Source organism: Physella acuta, unplaced genomic scaffold, assembly GCF_028476545.2.
Source record: "Physella acuta isolate Inbredline_101_S28 unplaced genomic scaffold, ASM2847654v3 ptg000076l, whole genome shotgun sequence".
Classification (NCBI taxonomy): domain Eukaryota; kingdom Metazoa; phylum Mollusca; class Gastropoda; family Physidae; genus Physella; species Physella acuta.
Genome location: NW_026731596.1, coordinates 1041525 through 1055000, shown reverse-complemented (window position 1 = coordinate 1055000; position 13476 = coordinate 1041525). Strand labels below are relative to the sequence as shown.

At 40.8% G+C, this 13476-nt stretch overlaps 1 protein-coding gene across 1 annotated transcript in view; it reads right to left on the bottom strand.

Annotated features, from left to right (window-relative positions):
• LOC131953941 (uncharacterized) overlaps positions 1 to 13081 on the bottom strand; it is a 31726-nt gene extending 18645 nt beyond the window's left edge. Inside the window, exon 1 of the mRNA XM_059317406.1 lies at positions 12154 to 13081. Coding sequence (XP_059173389.1) covers positions 12154 to 12248 — 95 coding nt within the window. The 5' untranslated portion in view covers positions 12249 to 13081. The remainder of the gene's footprint in view (positions 1 to 12153) is intronic.
• Between the last annotated feature and the right edge of the window lie 395 nt (positions 13082 to 13476).

Sequence of the window (13476 nt, the reverse complement as noted above, 5' to 3'; positions counted from 1 at the left end):
GATCCCATTGATTTGTATACACCGATTACACAAACAAAGCCCCATGAGTAGACAACAAGCCACAGAATGTATGCAAATTGAATCGCTGGTATATTGACATAGTGTTTATAGGCTCTCTCAAATAGGTGGAGGTCACTCCGTGTTGAAACAAAGCGTTCTTCTGTCACTGTAAAACACTTGGGGTTTAACAGTACATTCTTCTTCTTCTTCTTCTTCTTCGTTCTTAATTATTAGTGTTGAAGGGGATCGAGATTTATCTGCCAGTGGGTTTGAACTCGAGACTTTGTTCGAATTTATCAACCATGAGCTTTTTGCCGACTCGACCACGCCTCCAACACAATTAAGCGTTACGTGTCAACTGGTTATGCGCCATTGAGGCCATTGACTCCGATTTCAGCCTGCTTTTCTTTTTGGATTTGCTTCCATAGCCTTTGTCCAACCAAGAACAAACTACAAGGCAGCAGTTGTTTTAATTTTGGAGTTGTCTCTCCTAGAAGAGTGGCTGTCCCCAGCTAACGAGCCTCATCTGCCCGAGGGTTCGAACTCGAGACTTTTCGGTTTAGCAACCATGAGCTTTACCGACTCGACCACGCCAACCCCACAGTACATTCAATAGTACGGGTTTAACAGTACATTAAATATTACGGGTTTAACAGTACATTCAATATTACGGATTTAACAGTACATTACATATTACGGATTTAACAGTACATTACATATTACCGGTTTAACAGTACATATAACGTCACAGATGTAAAGGTACATGAAACATCACAAGTTTAACTGTACTTCAACCATCACCTGCTTAACATCACATTCACATTCAACATCACTGGTTTACTGTACATCACACATCACAGGTTTAACAGCATATCAAACATTTAAGAGTTTAACAGTACATCAAACATTTAAGAGTTTAACAGTACATCAAACATCAGGGGTTTAACAGCACATCAAACATTTAAGAGTTTAACAGTACATCAAACATCAGGGGTTTAACAGTACATCCGATGGTCTTGTAGAACATCAAACATGAAGGTGTTCAAAATACGTTCAACATGTTTTCTGTAAAAGCAAATCAAATAGCAGTGCCACCTGTGTTCTGCAACTTATTTTTCCGACCGTACCCGACCGCAGAGGCATAGCGACCCTTCCCGGCGCCCGAGGACAAACTTTCGATTTGCACCCCCCCCCCCCCTCGAACTTTTGATTTACACACCCCCGTCAAGCTTCTAATTTGTTTTTCCAACCCATTTTGGCGCCCCCCTAAGGTCGGCTCACGGGGACGTATGTCCCCCCCCCCGCCCCCCCCCCTCGCTACCCCTCTGCGCGACCTTACCCAACCGTACCAGATTGTACTCGGCCATTCCCAGAAATCCCCTCCCACACAAGACTAATTTAACCGCCTACATTGACAATTTTTTAAACAAAATATTTTATGATCTTTGTCGTGGTTTTTATAACAACACCTCTAATTGAGCTAATAATCAATTATTCTCTCATCTATCCACGAGTGTGTGTGTGTGTTCGGGGGTAGGGGGGGGTCAATGTACTTAAAATAAATCTCATCCGGCCATTACCTCTTGAACATTCAGCAGAACTGCTACATAAAAAAGATACAATTGACATAAAAATAGCTTTAACTAACGTTTAATTGTTTTATTACAAGGGGTTGCGATGTAATTAAAATTGCACTTAGCCTTGTATTTAAGGTGCGGTTTTTTACACAAAGAATTTCAGCAATTTTTTAAAGTCCAATTTTTAAAATAACCTTATAATGGAGTTTTATCATCGTGTTCGATCTATTAGCTGTTTGAAATTTCAAACCATTTTAAGATTCGAGATTATGCTGGCTTTATTGTTATTTGAACAAAGCAATCTGGTTTTTTGGGCATCCGGTATTACTAAAGGGGCTGTCAGTTGATCGTGTAACAAGGGAACGATAACACATAACGCGTTGTATCAACAATTCTGTTATACAGCCCGGCGGGGGGGGGGGGGGGGGGGGTGGTGGTATGTTTGTCAGGCGCTAAGAATAGACAAGTGACGTAACATTTGTTGATGTACTGGTCATGTGACCAATTAGCTAAAGTCATCAATCAAGGCTGGTTTGGAAAGACGTGAAGTCATGTCACGTACGAAGATAAAGTAGAAACATCAAGGGGCAAAATCATGAAATAGCAAAGTCACTAAGTCATCAAGTCACGTTTTACGAAATGTAGCGAAATTAAACATCAAGAGACAAAATCATAAAGTCACAAAGTCACAAAGTCATCAAGACTCAGATAAAGAAATGCAGAGGAAAAGTCAGACAAAGTCATAAATTCACCAAGTCATCAAGTCATCGAGTCCATATAAAGAAATGCAGCGAAATGAAAACGACAATCGACAAAGTCATCAAGTAACAAAGTCATAAAGTCATCAAGTCATCGAGTCCCATATGAATAAATGCAGCGAGATGAAACATCAAGAGACAAAGTCATAAAGTCACAAAGTCACAAAGTCATCAAGTCATCGAGTCCCATATGAATAAATGCAGCGAGATGAAAACGCCAATCAAACATTGATAGGTGGTGTGGAAACACCCACTTCTATTTATAGACCCACCCGTCTTCCCAGTGTGATCTTTTGACGTTACTAGGAATGTTACACTGACCTGTTAGTTATTCTTAGATTCACACGGCGCCAAACTATGACGTCAAAGTCTAAAAATAACCTTTGATTCTTCCTACGTTGCCTTATCTGATGCTGGGTTTACAGTAATTTCTGGTAGGAAAATAAAATGGGACATTTTGTCGACAGATGAATACCCGTAACGACATTTGATGTGGAAATCTATCCAAATTATTTCTCGAGTCCCATGTAGAGAGCGAGAGATGAAACCCCACAAGTTGATTGAACGGTTGATCGATACAAATGTGATCTACCCCCCCCCCCCCCCGGACATTTCCCCTAAATGTAAAATATCAAACTACGCGCCCCCGCAGATAAACATTCAATCACCGACTTGTTTTTTGCTTTTTTTTTGCCACCAGCTTGTAAATCAGGGCAATGTTAAAGCTTGTCTAGGGGAGGGGTTCGGACATTTCCTCGAGTCAAATAGCCAGGCAGTGATGTATTGTCCGCTAGTTGGGCCATTTCAAGAAACCAACGCCGTTTTTTACTTCACTACGGCTAAACACAAGTCACAAAACTGCGACCATACAGACCCACCCATTGAATTGGATTTCAAAATGTTTTTTTCTTTTCGATCATGCAACGCAAACCTCCGAGAAAACTAAAAAAAAAAATTGTTCGAAGTGTGATTGAGATTTGATTGCAAACACTAAGACGAAGTTTGATTGTGAATCATGTGTTTTGATTACAAGCACTATGACGAAGTGTAGTTGGGAAACCAGTACACTAAGCACACACACATTTTAAACACCTTGTGAGATACAGAAAAAGCCCTACCAACATAGCACATACAACTACCTACAGTTTCCTTCGTAAGTCTGAAAGTTGATAAAAATGGAAACTAAATAAAAGGGAAATATTACCATGTAAACTCAATAAGTGACCGAACACTGTAGGGATAGTCTCTTTATTTGGTTAGGGTATTATTTGATAGGGTAATGTATCTCATGGGATCATTTGATGGGGTAATGTATCTCATGGGATCATTTGATAGGGTAATGTATCTCATGGTATCATTTGATAGGGTAATGTATCTCATGGTATCATTTGATAGGGTAATGTATCTCATGGTATCATTTGATAGGGTAATGTATCTCATGGGATCATTTGATAGGGTAATGTATCTCATGGGATCATTTGATAGGGTAATGTATCTCATGGTATCACTTGATGGGGTAATGTATCTCATGGGATCATTTGATAGGGTAATGTATCTCATGGGATCATTTGATAGGGTAATGTATCTCATGGGATCATTTGATAGGGTAATGTATCTCATGGGATCATTTGATGGGGTAATGTATCTCATGGTATCATTTGATAGGGTAATGTATCTCATGAGATCATTTGATGGGGTAATGTATCTCATGGTATCATTTGATAGGGTAATGTATCTCATGGGATCATTTGATAGGGTAATGTATCTCATGGGATCATTTGATAGGGTAATGTATCTCATGGTATCATTTGATAGGGTAATGTATCTCATGGTATCATTTGATAGGGTAATGTATCTCATGGGATCATTTGATAGGGTAATGTATCTCATGGTATCATTTGATAGGGTAATGTATCTCATGGTATCATTTGATAGGGTAATGTATCTCATGGGATCATTTGATAGGGTAATGTATCTCATGGGATCATTTGATAGGGTAATGTATCTCATGGTATCATTTGATAGGGTAATGTATCTCATGGTATCATTTGATAGGGTAATGTATCTCATGGTATCATTTGATAGGGTAATGTATCTCATGGGATCATTTGATAGGGTAATGTATCTCATGGGATCATTTGGTGGGGTAGGGTATCGCATGGGATCATTAGATGGGGTAATGTATCTCATGGGATCATTTGATGGGGTAATGTATCACATGGTATCATTTGGTGGGGTAGGGTATCGCATGGGATAATTTGATGGGGTAGGGTATCTCATGGTATCATTTGGTGGGGTAGGGTATCTCATGGGATTATTTGATGGGGTAGGGTATCTCATGGGATCATTTGATGGGGTAGGGTATCTCATGGGATCAGAGCTACATTATTGTTTACAACGGCAACAAACGCCACGCGCATGACAACGAAGCTATGAGTACCCAAAAGCGAGGTTTAGTTGTTTTCTTGATTATTTTTTTCGGGGTGGGGGGTGGCATAGCTGTTGAAATTATACGGATAAAAATCTGTCTGACTAGATCACGGGTTCCCAAACTGGGGGTCGCGAAGGGCTTTCTGGGAGGGGGGGGGGGTCGCCAACTGGTATACTAAACCTTAGTAATGAGAAACAAAACATAAATATTTAGCAGAGTTTTTTAAATTCGGCTTTACTAACATCACTGGAAATAAAATAGAGAAGAAGCTATGAGTACTGTACAAAGTTTTTCTCACTCACGAGTTCAAAACTAAAACGTCATTAGACGAGTCATTCGGAACACACCAAAAAAAGATATGGCGTTTTCGTCGGTGCCCTGTCAAAACGGCCCGGGACAAATCGGCCCCGTCAAAACGGCCCCGTTAATATGGCCCCGTCAAATCGACCCCCGACAAAACGACCCCGTCAAAATAGCCCCGTCGAAAGGGCCCCGACTTATTGTCTCCCGTCAAATGGGCTCCCGTTATATTGACTCGCGACATATAGGCTCCCGACAAATGAGCTCCCGACATTTAGGCTCCGGACAATTGGACTCTCGACATATTGGCTCCCGACAAATAGGCTCAGGACATACTGGCTCCCGACAAAGTGGCTCCCGACATATTGGCTCCCGACATAAGGGCTCACAACAAATGGGCTCCCGACAAATGGGCTCATGACATATTGGCTACTGACAAATGGGCTCCCGACATATTTTCTCCCGACAAATGCGCTCCCGGCATCTTGGCTACTGACAAAATGACTCCCAACATATTGGCTCCAGACAAATGAATGGTATGACCACTATTGGCATAAAAGTAACCATTTTGACCTACCTCAACTACTACTATAACCTCTTTTTAATGCTTGAATGAAATTGTTTTTCGTGAACCAACATCAATTCTCAAACAAATCAAGCCCTTAACAGCTAAAATCTATCAATTCTAAAATTTTGATAATGTTTAATTTACAACAGTAAAGATATGTTGCATAAAAGCGAGCACAGAAGTAAAAATGTACGATATACATGATGTTTACAGGATAACGACATTTTGTATTGATAACCTACAAGCATACTGGAGGTAGGAAGGTACAGCGTGGACCCTTCTCCCCACACACTGAGTCATTATAACCGACTCCATTATGGAAGTCATAGATAGATGACCCTTAAATTAAAACATACTAGATTTTATAATAGATAAACTAATATAAAAATAAGGCCTGCCAAACAAGAGATGCATGCGTTGTATTACTTTAGAGTGTTGGATAAGCTAACTCTAAAGAATATTGATGAAGGGGTCCCACTTGCAGGTGTCATATTCAATGAGACGGCTTTGCCGGGAGACTTAGTCTCTACAGAAACGGTATTGTCAGTGGTCCTTTTGTCTGGAGCCAAATTGACATGAGCCTTTTTGTCTTGAGCCAAAATGACGCTAGTCTATTTGTCGGGAGTCGTAAAGAAAGACGGGGGCGTTTTGTGGATAAATTAAATGGCGGGAGCCTATTTGTCGGGAGTCGTAATGACTGGGGCCGTTTTGTGGAAAAAAACTAAATGACGGGAGCCTATATGTCGGGAGCCTTATTGACTGGAGCCCTTTTGTCGGGAGCCTATATAACGGGAGCCTATTTGTCGGGAGCCTAAATGACTGGAGCCTATTTATCGGGAGCCTTTATGACGGGGTCCATATGTCGCTGGCCATTTTGACGGGGTCAATTCGACGGGGCTCTTATGTCGGGGCCGATTTGCCGGGTCGTTTTGACGGGGCCGTTTTGTCATTGGCCGTTTTGACGCCGCACGTCTTTCGTCGGTAAGAAGCTAATTGCAAACGCCAGAGACTTGATCGAACAGGAAGTTTTCACCAGCATTAGAGCAAGCATCAAACGAAGTCGCGATAGAAAATGCCAAGCAAAAAAAAAAAAACAACACAATAGGAGAAAATTTCATCAAACGCTGCATGTTGAAGATGGTGAAATAAATTTTGGGGATTTCAGTGCAGTAAAGACACAACAATTATCTCTGCCTAAGAATACTATTCAGTGACTTATAGTAGACATGTCCAGTAGATGTTAAATAACGCATGTTTATTGAAATTAAGCTTTCAACATTGTTTGCTTTTCAAGTTGATAAATCAACAGACGTGAGTTCGTGTTCGCAGTTGCTGGTCTGTGTCGATATTCATGCGGATGATAGCAAAGAAGAATTGCTCTTTTGTGAAGATAGCATGGAGAAAATAAATATTTTTTTTTAAACTGGATGATTAAAATGGGTTAAAACGGCTGTGGGGGTTTGTACGGATGGTGCGCCATCTATGTTTAGGTCAAAATCCGGCTTTTAGAAAACAGAAAAGATGTAGCTCCCTAACCACTGCCCTCACCATCAAGACTCCATTGCTGGTAATTATATAAAATCTGGAGCCTTCAAAAAACTGAGCAAAGACATGAATAAAGATCACGAGGTTCAGCTTTTCTACACTACAGTAAGCTGGCTGTCAAACGAAATGTTGTGAATCGTGTTTTTGAATTGAAATCTGAAATCAAATTGTTCTTGGAAGTGCAAAGGAAACAAGACCTTTTGGTATACTTAAAACGACATAGAGTGGTCGGAGAGAGTATCATACCTAGCAGATGTATTCGAACATCAACATAAGCTTAACCTAAAGCTTCACGGAAAATGAACGAATATTATCACTTTCCATGATAATCTCGGGGCATTTTTATCAAAGCTGCAAAATCGGCGAAGAAAATATATCTTGGAAATATTGTAAATTTGAGAAACTCTGCAGTGTGGTAGACGAATCTGATTGTGAGATAATTAAAATTTTGAAAGAAGCGATTTCTGGACATCTTTGAATCTCTTGAAAACGAACTGCAGCGCTATTTCTCTGAGCTGAAAAAAGAAGAATCTGCATTTATGCATTATCCATTCTCTTCTTCCCTTGATGTTACCAGCATTCCCGATGAATTACAAGATGAATTCTTTGATTTGCAGAATGATTCCGCGAAAGATGAAAAACTGCACACACAATTTTGGTGTAGCATTCACTATTCATACCAAAACGTAATATTGATTGGCTTTTCGAGAATATATTTTCAACACTATTCTTCGATTAAAAACAAAATTAAGAATACATTGAATGTTGATAATGACATATGTTGGCGTTAACAAAAACTTAACCGCGTAAATAGCAATGCAAATTTACTCAATGGTACTGAAACAGTTATCAAGAGAAGTTCATATTGAAAGTCTACTAGAAAATCTTATTTTAGTGCTTATTAATTTCCATACTAATTTCGGCTTTTTAATTCTATGAGGGTCGCGGGTCATTTACTTTTTATAAAATGGGGTCCCCCCCCCCCCCCAAAAAAAAAAGTTTGGGAACCACTGGACTAGATCCTCTTTTAGGGACACTCTGGGTTTTGAAAATCTGCCCATGATTTAAAGGCAGCCGTGAAAATCAGTTGAATGTCCTTGGCTTGTATTTAAACCTTTGTTTACTGGTCTCTCAAAGTCCATCTTCCCGGCATACATCACGTCCACCTCCCCGGGCATACATCAAGCAAGTCTCTGGGATTCCCACACCCATCACGTGGTCTACAGAGATTTCATTTCACGTTATAACAGTCTGCAGCAGGTCAACAAAAAAACAGGCGCTATAGGTAAACAAGCAATGGTAGAGGTAAACAAACATGCGGTATAGGATTTTCGTGTTTATCAACGACCATCCATTCACCCACCCACCCACCCACCCACCCACCCATCCACCCATCCATCCATCCATCCATCCATCCATCCATCCATCCATCCATCCATCCATCCATCCATCCATCCATCCATCCATCCATCCATCCATCCATCCATCCTTCCATTTACCCATCCATCCATTCGCCCATCCAACCATCCATCCATCCATCCATCCATCCATCCATCCATCCTTCCATTTACCCATCCATCCATCCATCCATCCATCCTTCTATTTACCCATCCATTCATTCACCCATCTATCCATTCACCCATCCATCCATTCACTCATGCATCAATTCACTCATAAAATCCATCCATTCACCCATCCATCCATTTAATCATCCATCCATCTATCCATTCGCCCATCCAACCATCCATCCATCCATCCATTCACCCATCCATCCATTCAACCATCCGTCCATCCATTCACCCATCCATCCATTTACTCATCCACCCATTCATTCACCCATCCATCCATTCACCCATCCATCCATTCAACCATCCAACCATCCATTCACCCATCCATTGATTCACCCATCCAACCATTCAACCATCCATCCATCCATTCACCCATTCATCCATTCAACCATCCATCCATCCATTCACCCATCCATCCATTCACCCATCCATTCCTTCAGAAATTTAAAAAACGAAAATGTTTAAAATATTCACGAGCGACAGTTCTTGTAAAAATGAACGCAAAAAGCTATAAATAGATTAACCCTACGCTTAAATCAATACTAGTGTCAAGACACTCGACGAATCCCTAAAGCCGCATGAACACTGACAGGTTTTTAACACATGGAAGATTGGAATTGAAGGCTTGTTGTCTTCTGTCAACAAATGTACAAGTCGTGCACAACTTTTTATCACGCGTGCTCTTCAGCCAGCGGGGTAAGTGTGTTTAATATCACCTCGAGTGGACCCTGGGGGGTCAAGTTTGTCAACATATCTCCTGCCTCGTGGGGGGTGTCGGATTAAATTTAGCCCAAGTTCCCACTAATCAGGTGACTGACAATTACCTGTCCCAGGTGGGGGGTCAGGTGAACACGTGACAATGTTACATCAGGTAATACGTACTGTTGGGGGGGGGGGGGGGGGGGTCAGATAGAAAACACATTGATAGCAAGCTAGGCCTAAAATAACTTTAGTAGCCACAGTTTAATAGATGTGACGCAATAAGAACCGGACATTAACTTGCGGTCTAATTCTGTAGATGGTGGAAGATTAGCAGGCCAACAAGAAATTTTTGTATCGATTAGCTGTAAGAAAATGTTCAATGTGCTGTGATCGCCAAGCTAAAGATTTGGGGTATTATTAAGATTAAGATTAAAATTAATATTCTGATAAAAATGTTATTATTGATTAGCCGTACCATGTGCTTTTCTTGCCTGGAGTTTGGCGATAACGAAAAATAAATTGTGAAAGTCATAGGCCGTCCAAAAATATTTCTCCCGGGGGATGCTGTGTTATATGGTGGGGGTGGGGGAGGGGGGGCAGGGACTTGTGGGGCCATCTGTTACATTGTGGGAGTGGGGGGTTATACCTTTGTGACGATGTGTTACATAATGAGGGTGGGGGGTCAGACTTTTGTGACGATCTGTTACATAGTGGGGGTGGGGTTGAAGGTTTCACTAAGGTGAAGTATCTGGTGGCTAAACTTTTGTATTTTCTAAAACATAACGGCACAAAACAGTGACGTCTAGATCATATGTACATGGATGGGAGGGAGGGGGGGGGGGTGGCATTGCGTGACGAATAGTAACAATTCTGCCGTGGGTACTTATAGGTCAATACATGTAGAACTCAGTTATTGACGACATTTTGTGGCTAGGTTTAGCATTATTATTACCTTTATCGCTGAAATATTGTTATCAGTGGTGGCTAGAGAATGTGAAGGGAATGTGAAGGGAATGTGGTAGGGAATGTGAAGGGAATGTGAAGGGAATGTGAAGGGAATGTGAAGGGAATGTGAAGGGAATGTGAAGGGAATGTGAAGGGAATGTGAAGGGAATGTTAAGGGAATGTGAAGGGAATGTGAAAGGATTGTGAAGGGAATGTGAAGGGAATGTTAAGGGAATGTGAAGGGAATGTGAAAGGAATGTGAAGGGAATGTGAAGGGAATAGACACCTATGCAGAAGCTACCAGCAGGGGCTGAGATAAGGGGCGACCACCTATTCACGAGTTGGGTCCTCTACCCCAGCAATAAGGAAGTTGTGTAACACTCTGATGTGGTCCCGATGTTTGTACACTTGAAGTGGCTCTTGTCAAAACAGAGGCAGGACACTGTGGTATCGCATCGAGATTTGCCGGTATTGATGTGGTATCGTATCGAGATTTTTATCTACCGGTATTGATGTGGTATCTTAAGAAGATTTTTATCTACCGGTATTGATGTGGTATCTTAAGGAGATTTTTATCTACCGGTATTGATGTGGTATCGTAAGGAGATTTTTATCTACTGGTATTGATGTGGTATCGTAAGGAGATTTTTATCTACCGGTATTGATGTGGTATCGTAAGAAGATTTTATCTGCCGGTATTGATGTGGTATCGCAAGGAGATTACTATCTACCGGTATTGATGTGGTATCGTAAGTACTATTTTATCTACCGTTATTGATGCGATATCGTAACGGAATTTTTTGTCTACCGGTATCGATGCGGTATCATAAGAAGATTTTTATGTGAAGGTATCGATGTGGTTTCGTTACCCGATTTTTATCTACCGGTATCGATGTACATCTTGGTATAAATTTTAATTATTAAGTAAAGGTCTGAGCTAGGCTTATGGTCAGGTACAGCGTTATGATTGGTCAGCTATGGGAGCAGGGAGCGGACAACGGTCAGAGTTAGGGTTAGCATTAATTATATGTTTGATATTGGGTTAGATGACGTCTATTGTATAGAGGTCATGCATAGTTAGGGTTAGGGTTAGGGTTAGCATTAACTATATATTTGGTATTAGGTTAGATGACGTCTATAGTATAGAGGTTATGGATAGTTAGGGTTAGGGTTAGGGTTAGCATTAACTATATGTTTGGTATTAGGTTAGATGACGTCTATAGTATAGAGGTTATGGATAGTTAGGGTTAGGGTTAGGGTTAGCATTAACTATATGTTTGGTATTAGGTTAGATGACGTCTATAGTATAGAGGTTATGGATAGTTAGGGTTAGGGTTAGGGTTAGCATTAACTATATGTTTGGTATTGGGTTAGATGACGTCTATAGTATAGAGGTCATGGATAGTTAGGGTTAGGATTAGCATTAACTATATGTTTGATATTGGGTTAAATGAGGTCTATAGTTTAGAGGTCATGGATAGTTTGGCTTACTTTACTTGCAAACGGCGTAGCTTAGTTTTGTTTATTCTTTAATAAATACCGAACGATAAATTAAGCTCCAGATTAATGTTCAACTAATTCTCAATTTAGTAAACAACAGCGGCCATCTTATTAGAAAAACAAAAACAGGCTCAAAAATTAAAAAAAAAGAAACATCCAGTCAGCAGATGTGTTTGAACTAATTATAGAATTCACACATGTGACCAAAGTTACAACTATTGACCACCTGACCTAAGAAATTAACTCACACATAACTCACCTGTCGCGCGTGTCCTGACAGCTGACGTTGAGTGTACACGTGAGTACAACCAGAATGGTCGTTGTGTACACAGCTAGGTACAGGTGAAAACTCATTCTCTGTCGAATTTACAGCCGGAAGTTTTTATCAACTCTACTAGATCTAGATCTACTCTGTTTTTAACAATGCTGTTTTATCAACTCCGTTTTATTTACACTTTATGAACACCGGTTTTATCAATACTGTATTATCAACTTTGTTTATCAACCTGTGTAATCAATACTGTTGTATAAGTCAAATCTCTGATACCTCACGTTCTATCAACATTGTGTTCTTGTATCAACACTGCATTCAATACTTGTTATAAACAGGTATTGAACTGAATATATAAACTTCGAAGTCTTTTCCTTTATACTATGCATATGTTAATTTTATGTTACACGTTAATACTATATTTACATAAACTTTCTTGAAAACTAAATTAAAACTCAATTCTAGTTTTAAATTACCACACCGCGAATATAATGAATGTTGCAATATATTTGCATTATATAAACACAATTGCATTACACACATGAAACTCGTTGCACTGTTACAGTATGCGGCTTTGGCCACCGGCAATAACGTTGAATTAGTTCCTTCACATCTGTGAAATCTTTATATCGAGTCCATTCTCTCAGAGATAAACTGGTCCCAATCAAATTTCTATCACAGAGATGACGGACGTCCTCCTTGGTAAACACAACTTTCTAAGAATAGATTCCAGTCGTGAAATTCCAGCTGATTGTATCCTCCACACTCTGGCGTGTCACCCCCTCATCGCCGTGTCTATTCAAGCGTAGCCCCCTCCCTCACTCCATCTACGGCGGCAGGGAAAGACAATCCAGTGGCCGTCAATTAAAAAATTTGGGTTATCACCCGCTGTAGGCGACGGACGGCCATGATTGGACGGTTGGCTTTAGACGGTCGCGATTGACTGCAGTGCACGCGATCAGCGGAATTAGCGCGGGCGATTGACGGCAGTGCACGCGATCAGCGGAATTAGCGCGGGCGATTGACGGCAGTGGATGCGATCAGCGGAATTAGCGGGGCGATTGACGGCAGTGCAGGCACTGAAACAAAACAAAGTGGTGTTGTTGTGGTGTTGTGGTGTTGTGTTTGTGTAGCCACTAATGTGACGTCAGGTGGGGGCTAGGAGGTAACGGTTGATTGGGGGGGGGGGGAGGTAGAGGCAGAAGACTGGAGAATTTTTTGGGTAACTCATTGGTGACAATTAGAGTAATTAGCTTAATTTACCACATTCGCTTTGGCGAGGGTTGGAACGTCTCGACACTAGTACTATGA